This window comes from Leptodactylus fuscus, chromosome 6 (genome assembly GCF_031893055.1).
Source record: "Leptodactylus fuscus isolate aLepFus1 chromosome 6, aLepFus1.hap2, whole genome shotgun sequence".
NCBI lineage: Eukaryota > Metazoa > Chordata > Amphibia > Anura > Leptodactylidae > Leptodactylus > Leptodactylus fuscus.
The window spans coordinates 121119590-121134330 of NC_134270.1; the positions used below are offsets into that span (position 1 = coordinate 121119590).

Sequence of the window (14741 nt, forward strand, 5' to 3'; positions counted from 1 at the left end):
AGGGGCATGTGACCCAGCTTGACCATGTCACGTGTCTGTGCCTGCTCTGCTCTTCTGCCTGGTCTTTCACTACTCAGGAAGGACCTTATGATGTCACAGTCACATGACTCTCTAGTCTTGTTACTGGGTAGGCGTGTCTGTGATTGCAAGAAGGTCCTTGAACCATATAGAAAAGTTGTATGCCATTGCAGTGGAGGAACATGCAGAGATGTGAGGTGCCTGGTGTATTGTGGGGATGTGAAAGATGTGGGGTTTATTGTGTAGTGTGGGTGAGATGTAGGGTGCATGGTGTGGAGGGGAGGACAAATCTGGGGGATAGATCTGGGCTGCATTGTGTAGTGGGGCTGAGAGATGCGGGGAGGGGGGGCAGATCTCAGGTGCATGGTGTACTATGGGGTAAGAGTTATAGGGTGCATGTTGTAGTGTGGAGGTGGAGAGATGTGGGGTCCATTGTCTAATAGGGAGAGATATGGGGTGCACAGTGTACTGTGGGGGGACAGATTTGTGGTGCATTGTGTAGTGGGGGTGAGAGATGTAGGGTGCATGGAGTACTGGGGGGGGGGGGATCTTGGGTGCATGGTGTACTATGGGAGTTGTCGGGTGCGTGTTGTAGTGTGGAAGTGGAGAGATGTGGGGTGCATTGTATAATGTGGGGTGTAGTGTGTACTGCGGGGGAGAGATATGGGGTGCATAGTAGAGAGGCATGTGGAGAGCTGGGGGGTGGTTGTGTGTGCTCCTTGCACTGAAGGTACATTCAGGAAGGGGGGGGGGGTTAGCGATGCACAAGAGGCTCATGAAGAATGGAGGAATCTTTCATATTTGTGTTAGAGCTAGTTCACACGGGAACATGGAGGCGGATTTTGCATAAAAATGCATTGTGTTTTTTCTAAAAAAAAAAAAACGTGTGGTAAAAACGCAATGTGTTTTTTGCGGCCCGTTCTCTTTTAAGGGATGGGAAAACCGCCTGGCCTTGTTGGAAGCGGTTTTTACAAAAAACCACTCCACAAAAAGCGGGCCAAGGTCCCAAAAAGCACTTCCTAATTAGGAAGCGTTTTTTTTCCGGTGCCAAAATAAGCCACACGTAATTTACGTGTGAACTAAGCCTTAGGTTTGCATGAGAGGCACAAAGAAACTCTGGAATATGCTGCAGTTTTTGCCATGCTTTTACCACCACGTTGGGCTTTGGCCATAAAAGACACATGGGGAGTTGTGTGAAACGTGTTTGGAGTGTTCTGAGCTGTGGAGTGCTTATTAACACTACGGGGGTCCACTAGAGAGATATAGAATGCTTGTCTGGGGGTGCACAGGAAATATATGGCTATTGGTGAAATAACTGCTAGCAGTGCGGGGGTAGACTCACAGGGTTTATCTGCAACAAGTTATCCCCTCCCCTGTGGGTATCTTGCAAGGGGGGTCATAAGAATTTGAACTGTTCTCTGGAATTTGGACTGGTGAGGACCTGGCTTTATATATATATATATATATATATATATATATATATATATATATATATATATATAATTTTCTATGTACATATATGGACCTGGTGAGGACCTGGTCCTTCTGGAGTAGGGGATTTAGCCATTTCACTGTGAGCTGGCTAAATACTACTTCAGTTCAGGACCTGACCACTAGGGGGAAAAAGGTCCTGACCAGTAATGGGAAATAGATCACACTAAGGCGGCTAATACTATAAGTGATAAGGAGCAGGTCCTTATTGAGTATAGTATTTAGTCACAACCCTATTGTAATCGATGGTGTTCGGTGGCATTTTATTGAATTTAGCGCTAAAGAAGGTGTTTTGCGGCTCCATTCAAATTGGATGAATCATAGCGGCCCTCAGCGGCTATTAGTTGTGCAGGACCCCTAGGATTCAGCCCAGTGTTGTGACAGTGACAGCCATTGTGAGCGCATTCTGCTAGCCGGAGGTGCTGAGGTGAATGAAACTGTGTGATCACATCCTATGTGTGGGCAGCGCTATGATGCGCCTCAGCCTGGAATGCAGGCCCGGGAGTTTTACTTTCAGTTTATTGATGTCCCGCCCACACAAGCTGGCTGAGCTCACACTGCAAAATCTCATTTTAATGGGGAACAGATAAAATAAATTTCATTTTTACAGCACATTTGTCCTATAACCATCTTTCTGAGTTGCCTGGGGCACTGTGGTTTTTTCAGCTTAAGGGTGGCCAACCCCTTTAAGATATGTCGATGATATCTTTATTATCTGGTCAGCGTCAGACGAAGAATTTATTCAGTTTGTAAAATATCTAAATGAAAATGAATTTAATATGAATTTCACCTATAATATAGGCGGGACATCGCTTGAGTTTCTCGATGTACAACTCAATGTAAAGAATGGAGAATTAAGCACCAAGGTATACCGAAAAGATACAGCAACGAATTTGTTGCTGCATTATAATAGTTTCCATCCGCAGCATGTGAAAGAAGCAGTGCCATATGGACAATTTATAAGGTTAAAAAGAGTGAATAATCAAAATGACCAATATGAGAAACAAGCTCAAGAACTAAAAACTAGATTACAAGAAAGGGGGTACCCTAAGGAGGCATATAAAAAAGCCAAGACTGTAGAGAGAAGTAGCCTATTCAAGAATAATAAAAACAGTAAAAAAAGAGAGGAGCAAGATCGTTTTGTCTTTTCTTTTAAATTTAGTCCCCTAGCGAATCGTATTAGAAGTGCCATTTACAATAATTGGCATATACTGGAAAGTGATCCAGTGTTGGCTGGCCGCGCGAGTTCTCGCCCATTAATTGCCTTTAAGAAATGTCGGACGATTAAAGACCGTATCGTTAAAAGTAACTTCACTACACAAAAGAGTATGTGGCTAGATATGGTAAAACCAAAGGGCAACTATCGATGTGGAAATTGTCCATTTTGCAGATTCAATAATCAGGCTAAATCTATTAATTTAGGTGGAGTAGATTTCTGGGTCGAACAATTCTGTACATGTAAAACTACGTTTGTGGTCTATGCTATTCTCTGTCCCTGCAGAAGATTTTATATAGGGAAAACTATTAGACCACTGTACCATAGAGTAAGAGAGCACTTTAGGTCAATAGAGAATGGTAAAGGGTCACCAAGGCTCATTGAGCATGTCAGAGAGGCTCATGATGGTAAATTTGAATGTCTGTCTTTCTGTGCCCTGAAATATGTGGCACCGTTGCCTAGAGGGGGTAATAGGGGTGTAAATTGTTGCAAGAGGAAGGTAGGATTATATTACGAACTGGTGCAATGGGTCCCTTTGGTTTAAATGACAGGCTCGATATGAGCGTGTTTTTGTAAAATGACCGTTGCTGATTCCCCTCGTTCTTTAAAGAGATCGTGTTACTGGGAATTGTTATATTATGTCCCGACTCTGTTTATAGGAGGTGTTAATACGGTACACTTCGGATATCTTAGACGTTTTGTATCTTTATTCGTATATCGTAATGTCAGCCCCTTTTATTAATAGCTGATTATGGCTTTCTTGGTTACTTTTCTAATAATATAATATCATTGGAATATTTATATTGGGATAAGCTTTTCAACAGGTTCTGCAGAGACAGTGTAGATCGTTTTTTCTGCTTTGAAGTCTCGTGTTGGTTGGTAGTAAGGTACCGTGGGTAAGGGGTTAAATGTTTTGTATAGAGTGGATACGATAGTTGTATATGGGATCGGGGTATATAGGATAAAGTTATGCCCCTTGGGAGATAGGTCACGGAGTAGGAGTGTGTCCATCACACGCCGAATATGAGAGGTCGGCTACATTTAGTCTTTTTGCCTAGCCGTGTATTTATCTAAGGCGTTACGGCTTGACGTTTAATAATTTTTGCTAGCTGACTGTAGTTTAGGGGAACATAGGTACTTAGAGCCGGGATTACCCGGCGTAAGAGGTAAGATGGTTCTATGCCCTGGGGCAGGAATAAGTATATTATGAATGAGTACTAGCTGACAGAGTGGCAGCTTGTCGTCCTTCAGGTCCGCCTATGGCAGGCGGGGCTTGTAGCCGTTCTAATCCCGGGAGTGACTATCGACTTACATGGTAGTAAAATGGTTTACTCCAGGTCCGCCAGAGGTAGGCAGGACTTGTAGCTATCTTGATCCTACGATGGTTTATTTTGGTCTTGCAAGAGGAAAGAACGTTATAAAGGATTTCCGAAAAGAACAGAGTGAAGGGGTAATGATGCAATAATGTATGGCTTTACTTGTACAGAGTTGTTTTTAATGTATTGTTTTAATGTTTGTATTTATACACATGTACTATGTCAGCGGGGTGTTCGAAGGAGTGGCTAATTGGACATCCTGTTAAATAGAAGGTGGAAACACCTAGTTTTAGGAAACATGATGAAGTGCAATATGCACGAAACGGTCGTCGCTTCAGTTATACCTTATTTCATCTGATCTATTCCCGGATGTGAAATGCCACGATGTTTTTAATAGGAATGAAATAAAAGTTGTCACGTTTTATCTACTGGTCGGTGAGTGCCCTGCTTTTTTCTATGTTTTTTGTAACCCCAACTCTACCACCAGGATGTGGTCTGCTCAGGTTCCTATTTCACACCTAGCTGGAGACATGTACTTGAATTTCCTATATTTCTTCTTTTTTTAAGTAATTCAGGAGGTGAATCGTTTTAGTTTGTGCTCTATTAAAAGCAAAGTAAATGGACTTTCTATCCTATGCTTATTAATGGCAATCTGACTCTACTAACACAAAGTGGGCACCTACAGCCAAGGTCATACCAGTCATCAGTTTTTCAGCATAGAAATGAAAGGGGATATCTTTCTCACAATGATATAGGGGGTCGTTTGATGATCATTGGGAGTCTGACTGCTGAGAGCCCCACCACCTATAAGAATTGAGGCACATTTTGAATGGAATGGCAAGTCAGAAAATGCACATCACCATTCCATTTATTTCAATGGGAACTACTGGACTTAGCCAAACACTATAAAAAAAAACCCCAAAACAATATGGGGTATCTCCACTATGAAACTCCTCCCATATTACACTCACAGGGGTCTAGGAATCTGCAATATGAGGAGTAGTTTATTGGAATCTCCCCACACACGGCTGCTTCTGCTTGTAACATTACAAGGAAATATTGTGTTCGCAGATTTTTTTTTTTTTCTTCAAAGGTTGCAGCTTTGTGTGGAAAAATAGAATCCATTTTTATACGAGATACAGACCCTGCAAAAACTCCCCTTCTCAGGTCCCTGATAGGGCAAGTTCACACTGAGATTTTTTGGTCAGGATTTTGAGGCCGTATCCACCTCAAAATCCTGACCAAAAAGACGGCTCCCCTTGAAATCAAAGGGAGCCGCTCAGGAGTTTTCTTTTCCTGGAGCTTTTTCATCTGACTCCCAGAAAAAAGAAGTGAGATGCTCATTCTTCACGCCGAGTCGCCTCGTGATTCGGCCTGAAGACACTCCCTCCTCCGGACTAGGCCTATTCATTGGGCCTAATCCGGAGCAGAGTGCGCGGTTGGATGCCAGTACAGCGCACCGGCTTTCAGTTGCGGCTACCCGGTTTTTGGACCGGAATCTGACCTCTGCCTCAGGTTCCAGTCCAAAAAACCCCGTTTGAACTTGCCCTTAATATGGCATGAGGAGAATGAGGCATTGGTGAGGATTAGAACAATCTTCTTCATAGTATCCATAATACAGCATACCAGGATCCTGTGCTTCATAGTGTTTGTATTCATAGCCATGCTCTCTACCCAAACCCTGTACGTACATTATGAGGTACCATATTCTTCCTCCATAACACAATCCTTTTAGGAGGAAATACCTCAGTAATCTATGTAAGCCGATGGCTGGTCAGGTATTGGAGGGGGTGTATATCTCACCCAGACTACTCAGGTGGGTGAGATGAGAAAACTCCATAAATGTTTGTTCTCAGCAGACAACTTTCATCTGCTGAGCATTTTGGTAAATGCACAGTACTGGGCTGGATTTTTAGGAATGGCAGGTAGGTTGGTAGTGGGACCTGTCATTCCACCCCCCTCCAGTCCACACTTCGGGGATGTTCTGGCAGCGACTCAGGTGCAGAGAGTCTCCTCGTCAAGGAAGCTTAAGAAGTCAGCTCCAGCAGCAACGCTGGCAAAGTTTGACTGGAGAGCTGACAGAGAGGTCATATTTTTGGAGCTGTGTCCTGAATGATTCTACTGGCTTTTGGATTTCTGTTATTCTAGGTGAGGTAACCTAGTCTGTGTTTAGTTAGAGCCTAGCCGGGCAGGTATTTATTTTTGTATTGTTTCCTTTTGTTGCTGCACAGCCTTTTTGAGTGAAAATAAACTCTACCTTTGTTTTGGACTAAAAGAAACTGGACTTGTGTGTCTATGCCACTCCACCTAGCAACCCAAGACCCTGACATCTATCATACCTTATACAATCATATGGAGGTACATTATAGGTCAGTGGGGCCATCATATCACACGTGAGTCCCTAAAGGGGTATTATGACTCCAGCAAATGAAGATGATATTGTTGTGACAGGTAGAGACAGACTGCAGCCATGATGTAAAATCATCCAGCACTTGTGGAGTTAAAGCTCTAACAAGAGACACAGGAAGTGGTCACTGACACAGCAGGGTGTGCTGGGAGGGAGACAGTGATCCTGGGGAGTTATAGGAAAAGGGAAGAGAGACACCATGTTGGTCCTGAAGCAAAGCTAGAAACTCCCCAGGATCACTGTCTCCCTTCCAGCACACCCTGCTGTGTCAGTGACCACTTCCTGTGTCTCTTCCAACATGGTGTCTCTCTTCCCTTTTCCTATAACTCCCCAGGATCACTGTCTCCCTCCCAGCACACCCTGATGTGTCAGTGACCACTTCCTGTGTCTCTTGTTAGAGCTTTAACTCCACAGGTGCTGGATGATTTTACATCATGGCTGCAGTCTGTCTCTACCTGTCACATTGTATAACATTTTCTAATAACTTTCTATATCAGTTTTCATGGATTTTACAATCTCTGATATAGAGCTGAACCGAATTGTGTACCTGTGGGTCATAACCTGACCAGGACAGAAAAGACACGTTCAATGACAAGCTGAGATGCTGAAAAAATAAGCATGCCCTCATAGCATTTAATCATTTCAGCCATTTTTTTTCCCCTTACCCCAAATCAGACGTCCACAGTTTCCTGCAAGTCTGAGCACATTTTTATTTATACAAGGACAAACAGGACATATTACAAAATACTCAGATGAAAATTCATACCCACAGCATGTGAGGGAGACATAGAGACACACAAAAAAAAGGGATTTACAGTGGACCGGCCTTTCCTGGAGTCCACCCAGAGCCCCGACTCTGCACGTAATACTGCCGAACAACATGTGAGGTTTTCTTTATTAATTTAGAAAAAAATATATATATTTATTTACATGACAAATTACGAGACAGTTGCACAAGTCCACTGCGTGTGATGGTGAGAGAAGTCGAAGCCTTAAGACATCATTTTTAATGGTATATCCACCCGCACCTGATATCATCCCCCACCCCCCATTCCGAAATGTTCTGGCCTCAGTAAGAACAAATACACTGTAAACAATGTCCCGGACCAAATCGCTTATTTAATGTGTTGAGGATCCATTGATAGTTCATTAGTATATTACACTAAGATTAGAAAACTGGGCCTCAAGTATAAGATAAGGTGCAAACATTGCCCAAAACAACCAAACTACACTAGTTTCCTTTACTAACCTGCACTGGAAAAACTAAACACCAGAGTCTGGTTGTTTTGGCAATACTATTAGTTGTTGCTACTCTTATACACGAGGCACAGTATTTTTCGGTCAGATGCCAGTTGCGTGGAAGAGACACCAAACTGAGTCAAGTGTAAAATAAAGTGTGCAATTTAGTTGGAACCACAATGATGCACACGTCACAGGCTGATCCTTATGATATACCGTATTGGCATAGACTATAATGGGGTCCGTGTGTTTTCCGCACGATGTCCATACGAGTCATGTGGAGAAGAAAATAGTTCATGAAGTACTTTTCTCTCCACATGTTCCGTGCAGAAAACACAAGGACCCCATTATAGTCTATGGGGTCCGTGTGCTTTCATTGCTCACCACTTGTCAATGCGTTCGGTATTCCGTTCCGAGAGTCCCCAAGCGGATTCCACGAATGGAATAGCGAACGCAAATGTGAACCCAGTCTAAAAGTAAGCTGGTGGGTGCTACTGTACTACTGAAGCCGTAGTCTTGCTCAACTTCCACTGTGGGACCATACCAGTGTATGGATGACTAAAATAGCCTAAATCAGTCCATACACATTAGATTTTCATTGGCCATTTTGGACGACGATCAGCCGTGAAAATACCACAAATAGCTGACTGAAAACTTTATTCTGCCAAAATAATATCTGCAGTTTTTGTTACTTTGGCCAGTTTCTACGATTAATTGCTTTTGACTGACATGCACAGACTCACTGCTCTTTGTTTTCTTTTTTTTAACAACTAAACTAACCCCTGATGGGACAGTATAGTGTTAATATTGTAGGTGGGATCATTTGTATGGGGTCATGCAGCCATCCAAAATCTAATGTGTATGAGCCGCTTTAAAGACCTGTGACACCGCAGTCATTCAGCCAAGAGGGACACACAGGGGAGCATTCAATGAGTAGAGTATCACACACCAGCTTGGTTGTAGTGTCCGACTAAACAAGTGTGTATATATAATATACACAAACATTGCACATAAGCAGGGCTGAGGAGTTGGTAAGCTATAGAAATAGCTCATGTACAATAATCAGTACTAGCAAGATAGCAGTTGCCACATTTCTTCCAACTCCACCCAAAACTGATACCAACTCCCCAGCCCTGTATATAAGAGAATAAGTGCCGTTTCATGTTTGGGGACGTTTCAAGGTCATTTTGCAAAATATCCTGCTGCCTTATTTGTGCAATGGACATTTTAGGACACAGCAGGAAGTTGCAACGTGTGCTCAGAATAAAGGGCCTCCAATAAATTAATAAATAGGGAGTAAAATACTAAAATGTCACTGACTTAGCAGCTGGGTTTTTTCATATTTTATATATTTGCCTTCCGGACAGTGATTTAGATGCATTTATTTGTATTCTCATTGCTATGCAGGTTTGTAGCACACTGCGCGGATTTTTCAATGTGTCCTAAATTGAAAACTGGCACAGGAGGGTGCTGAAATCTGAGCCTTTTTATTTTAAGACTGCCTTAGACATCTCAGATAAATACACTGCTATGGGCAACACTTATAGGACAGTTTTATGAATGAAAATCGTAGTGCAAATTAAAGGGGATGTCCCATCAGGAAACCCCTATATCTAGATATAGATCCATAAGCAATCAGTCGACCGCCACAGGACCAGAGGCCAACTGGTGGCATGGCACACCTATTGAAATAAACAGGCAACCATGTAACACATCGACAGGCACCCTTTATAGTGGCTCATGAATCTGGTTAATAGAGGCCCCATAATAGGGTCACCCTCTCTATGGTAGTCACTGAGCCAGGAAGGCAAGTGGTTGCTAGGCAACACTAAAGCATTAAATAATACAAATTCTGCAAAGTTACATAAGAAATACTTACTGAATTGGGGGTTGGCTTTAATGTCAGTTCGATGGCTCCACTTGCAACATGGCTGCACTGACCCTATATCCATGAAATGGCTGTCTAAGAAATAGATCTCAACATATTAAATGTAAACCTGGATACATGCTCATACAATTGTGTAGTGTGAAGCCTTTCAAGCCAAAAAAAAATAAAAAAAATCAAATCCATACGCTACATCTTCCAAAATTGCTAGAACCAGAGTCACTATACCTGAAGGCTACACTATTGTGTTATATAGGGGCCGACTTGCATAGCAGTCAAGGAGTTTCATTATTAACATAATATATGAATTGGGGGGAGGGGGTTGACACTACAGAGAGAAGCAATAAATATGTCAAAGATTACAAAAGTGAAACCCTTCAATAGACACAATTGTTACAATTTGGTCCTTGGCAGGATAAGCCTCTCCAATCTATAGCTGTATGAGCTGTGTGTATATGTTCACATTAACACAAATGCACATACACTGTTACTTTGTCAACCCCGGAACAATTACAAGGTAAACGGGTAAGATGCACATATACACACACACATAAGCCTTATTCTGATGTCCCGTAGGGATTGAAGTCAAATAGGCAGTTTCTTACACTGGGCATAGAAATTAAAATGTACTTTGACAACTTGTCCTGTGAGGGCCATTTTTGGTGGATGGGGAAGGGGGTCAAGTTTCTCTAACGTAGAAACCGTCTCATAACCAGGCATACATATAGTATCTGGAGGACTAACCGTGCTGACTGAGAACAATGGAAACCCACCAGCTGATACTAAAGTTCACAATACCCCTTTTTTAAGTTCAGCAATATGAGAAGGTATTGTCTACACCATTCAGTCCTTTCAGAAGAACTCCTCATGACTAGTGACTTTAAAGGGGTTGTCCAGTTTCAGCAAATAAATATTATTTGTATAATGAAATATTGTACAATTTTCCAATATCTTTCTGGATCAATTCCTCCTGGTTTCCTAGATCTCTGCTTGCTGTGATTCTTTGTTGACTTCCAATGAATAAAAATCAGTCCATGGTCATGTGATTTACAGTCCATGGTCATGTGATGAACACACAGGTGCACAGCTTGTTGCAAGATAGATGTCTGATTACAGAGCTGTGACTGTAACATGCCGTGCACCTGTGTGTCCATCACATGACCATGGACTGTACATCACATGACCATGGACTGTACAACACATGACCATGGACTGTACATCACATGACCATGGACTGTACAACACATGACCATGGACTGTACAACACATGACCATGGACTGTACATCACATGACCATGGACTGTACAACACATGACCATGGACTGTACATCACATGACCATGGACTGTACATCACATGACCATGGACTGTACATCACATGACCATTTATTGATTTTTATCCACCGGAAATAAAGAATAACTTTTTATTATACAAACAATAACATATATTTAATGAAACTAGACAACCCCTTTAATGATGAGTATCTATAGCCAAGTATGAGGAGCCATGGGTTCATCAAAGACCTTACAAGACCTACAGAAGAAGTTGCTCATAAGCAGAAACAAGAGTAAAGACCTGTAGGTCTGACAACATCAAAGTGCCTTGTCATGACAGGTTCTAAATTTCTTCATCAAAAATTAAAGGAGTTATCCAGGATTAGAAACATGGCTACTTTCTTTCAGAAAGAGCTCCACTTCCTCTCCTCAGGTAGGGACATCATGTCTGTTGGTCATATAGTCATGCTGGCCATTCATGTGTTCTAGTTGTGGATAACACCTTTAAAACAAGAGCTTGTCACCATATCGTAGCACGTCAACCCAGGCCTGCAGATGGATCAACAGTTTTTCCCCTTGTGAATCGGTGACTCGGTATACGGAGATGTCACCATTTTTGTTAGCATACTAAAGTGAGCACTTTGAAAACAAAGGTGCAATTCACAAGTGAAAAACATTGTTAGATTCAGACAAACATAACCTATCTATATTCAGGGCTGAGTTGATATGCTGTGATCTGGTGACAGACTCCCAAAGTTAAATATATAAAATCAGTGGTGGCAGCCATTTTCTGACCTGCAAGAATAAACTTCAGAACATCTGAAGAAGTTCACCCTCTATAGATTTTTAAGTTTCTTACCCATCTGAGAACAATCGGCTGTCAATGCCACTGCTGATCAGAACGGTTCATTCCTCAAATAAGGAAGTCTGAAATACTGGAGCCCTCTATAGGTCAAACTGTTATAACAAGAAATATCATGGGACAATATTAAAGGGAGTCTGTCAGGAGGAAAAGTCGTTCCAGATGCTACCTTGTAGGGCAACTTGTACACTTCCTAGAGATGCCTTTCTTATACTGCCATGTAGCTTAATTTTTAGGAAAATCAACATTTTAGTCTTATGCGAATTAGCTGAATCAGCTAATTTGCATAGGAATAAAACACAGATTTTCATGAAAATAGAGCTGCAATGCAGAATAAGAATGGCATCTTTGGAAAGCGCAGAAACAACCCTAGAAGGGACTGTTTTTAGTTTGATACTGAATTTCCTACTGACAGACTCCCTTTAAGTTTGAAGGATATTCTCCATAAACACAGGTAAGTAACATGGTCGCCACTTCTCAGGCCTTGTCAGCTCCTGACCCAATAAACCTATAAATCTTTATATAGTGATCAATAGCTATTCCATTTAGTTCCATTAGAATCTATGTTTGTCTGTCAGCAAAAATGAAAACCACTAAAATGGCTTCCATGAAATAGAAGGACTTGTAGGCTTTGTTTACAGGAGCGCCATGTCTTTTGTTCTTAAAGACGCCATGGCATTTCTGCCAAATCTGTTTATAAATGGATCCAAACATATCCTAATGGATCCCATTCACAAGAATAGTGCTGCAGACTGAATCTGATAGAACAGAGTCCAGCACCAGAATATAGAAACCCCAATAGCCTCAATCACAAAGAGACTTGCTTGGCTTTTTAGGTTTCCGCCCGCACTATTGGTTTATAGCACAGTCACGGTCACTGAAATGGCAACTGACCCAATTATTAGTCAATGGGATCCTTCAAAATCTGTTGCTATCCATTTGAAGACAAATGCACTATACCGGTTATGGCCAGTATATCTGTCTTCACTGCTTTCCATAAGGCTTAGTTCACACGGTTGAATTTGCGGCAGAACCCACCATGCAAAATTCACCGCCTTCGCCAAAAAGATTTCCTGCACCCATTCACTTCAAACCTGATCTAAATCAATAAAATATGCCCCATTAATCTAAAGTAGTGACGAGGAGCCGTTGCCCATAGCAACTAGTTAGTTTCCAGCTTACATTTTCCCAGTGCAGGTTAGAAAATGAAAGCGGAAATATGATTGGTTGCTATGAGGAATAAACCAGGTTCTGTCCACCATGTTTTCTACATGAGGCCTAAAGGTTGTCGGTTCTACCAATGTTTAAGCAGCAATATCTCCTAACCCTTATCTGGCTACAAACCTCTGTTAAAAAAAAGGGGGAGAGGGGATACACAGAGAAAAAAAAAACTTTTTTGGGGAGGGGGGTGTTCTACAGATCACAATACATGTCAAAATTTAATGATGGGACAATAAAGTGCAAATGTTGCCCGAACCCACTGGAAGTAACCATTTTGTGAGGCAAATGACATTTGTTGTTATACTTCCTTAGTCCCTAGTCTTCAGTCAGGTTGAATGGGATCACAAGATGGCTGCCTGGATAGGTGATGGGTACACTCTGAGATTTGTGGCACAATATAAGGGACCTTATGCGTGCATTGTGGTGTACGAGGCACAGATCAATGAGACATTGGCAGTAGCATTTAGTGTTAACGGGAGACCAAACTCATCATGACGTGTAAGCTGAAGTGAGGGGTCCCCAAGGATAGGGAGGGAGGGTGGGTGTGCTAGTCTTGCCCGCTAGGACACATGACATCTGACCCATTGAGTTTTCTTGTGTTTTTGTTTTTTTCTTTCTTGTTTTTTTTGTCTGTTTCTTAGTTTTAATAGAAAAAATAAACCGATCACCATAACAAAAACTAAGAAAGGAAAATAAAAAAAGGATTGTGGTGTGTGGAGTCCCCAGGAGGGGGGTTTAGGCCGCCGGCTCATCCTCCATGGGTTCTTCCAATGGTCTGCAAGGACACAGAGGCACAATTAGTATTTGCCAGGCATAAACTGTTCAGTCACAATATAGTACAAGATTAAAAAAAAAATATATGGCTGCTTTCTTTCTGTGTACTGCCGTGCAATACACCTAAATACAAAACCAGCATTAAGCCATGGACAAATGTGGTGCTGTTTCTGGAGAAGGCAGTCATGTTCTTCTAATACTGTACAACCCTTAAGAATGTGGCCAATAAGAATATTAGGATCCAGATAATAACATGCCATTTGCCACGATCTTTGTTACCTGGAGATACAGTCTGTATTGCTCTGCTCTGTATCTACGGATAATGATGCCAATGCGCTAACGGTTTCTGCGTCCTCCACCTCACCTCGTTGTGCTTCCAAGAAGGAGTGGCTTAGAGCAATGTTTTTTAAGGAGGTCCAGTGCTTGCCTATGGAGAATAAGTAAAGCCTTTTGGTCCTTTCAGTCCTCCCATGGTCTAAATCCCATAGTTTACTGACATATTCATAAATATACTAGATTTCACCCTTTAACGGTGCTTAGTATCATAATGGAGAGGTCAGGACACCATCATATCACTAAAGAAGACACTCACTCTGAATATTGATGACTCTCTCTAGAGTAGTCACTGCATTGGCACTGGGTCTCTGCTGCAGGACACTGCTATCAAACGGTGTAGGCTGTAGAGGAAAAACATAGGAGTCAGCATGACTAATGTCCCATCGGCACTTCTCATGAACTTCCTCCCTCCTACCATCACCTACTCACCTCCATGCCTAGAAGGGCTGAAACACAAGCCTCAGATGCATCACAGATGGCAGTTAAGTCATGTCCCCCTTCTAAAGCCATGACAACCCTACCTCCCGCCAGAGACATCAATTGTGTGGTTAGGTGTCCAAAACCTAGGTGTGACACAGACAAATTGGAGACATTGGCAAGAAGGAACGGAGCTTATAAAGTTCAAAAAACAATACGTACTACTGGGCAACAGGACAGATATCTCCATTTATGCTCTGCAATGAACCTTATTGATGAAAAATT

General features: G+C 42.1%; 1 protein-coding gene across 4 annotated transcripts in view; it reads right to left on the reverse strand.

Moving 5' to 3' along the window:
* Positions 1 to 7119: 7119 nt before the first annotated feature.
* The window catches only part of HDAC5 (histone deacetylase 5), a 65376-nt gene continuing 57754 nt past the window's right edge, over positions 7120 to 14741 (reverse strand). For all 4 annotated transcript variants that reach the window (XM_075278261.1, XM_075278259.1, XM_075278258.1 and 1 more), the window contains 4 exons: positions 14469 to 14602; positions 14296 to 14380; positions 13983 to 14130; positions 7120 to 13704 (listed from right to left, as the gene is read on the reverse strand). In XM_075278261.1, coding sequence (XP_075134362.1) covers positions 13665 to 13704; positions 13983 to 14130; positions 14296 to 14380; positions 14469 to 14602 — 407 coding nt within the window. In that variant the 3' untranslated portion in view covers positions 7120 to 13664. The remainder of the gene's footprint in view (positions 13705 to 13982; positions 14131 to 14295; positions 14381 to 14468; positions 14603 to 14741) is intronic.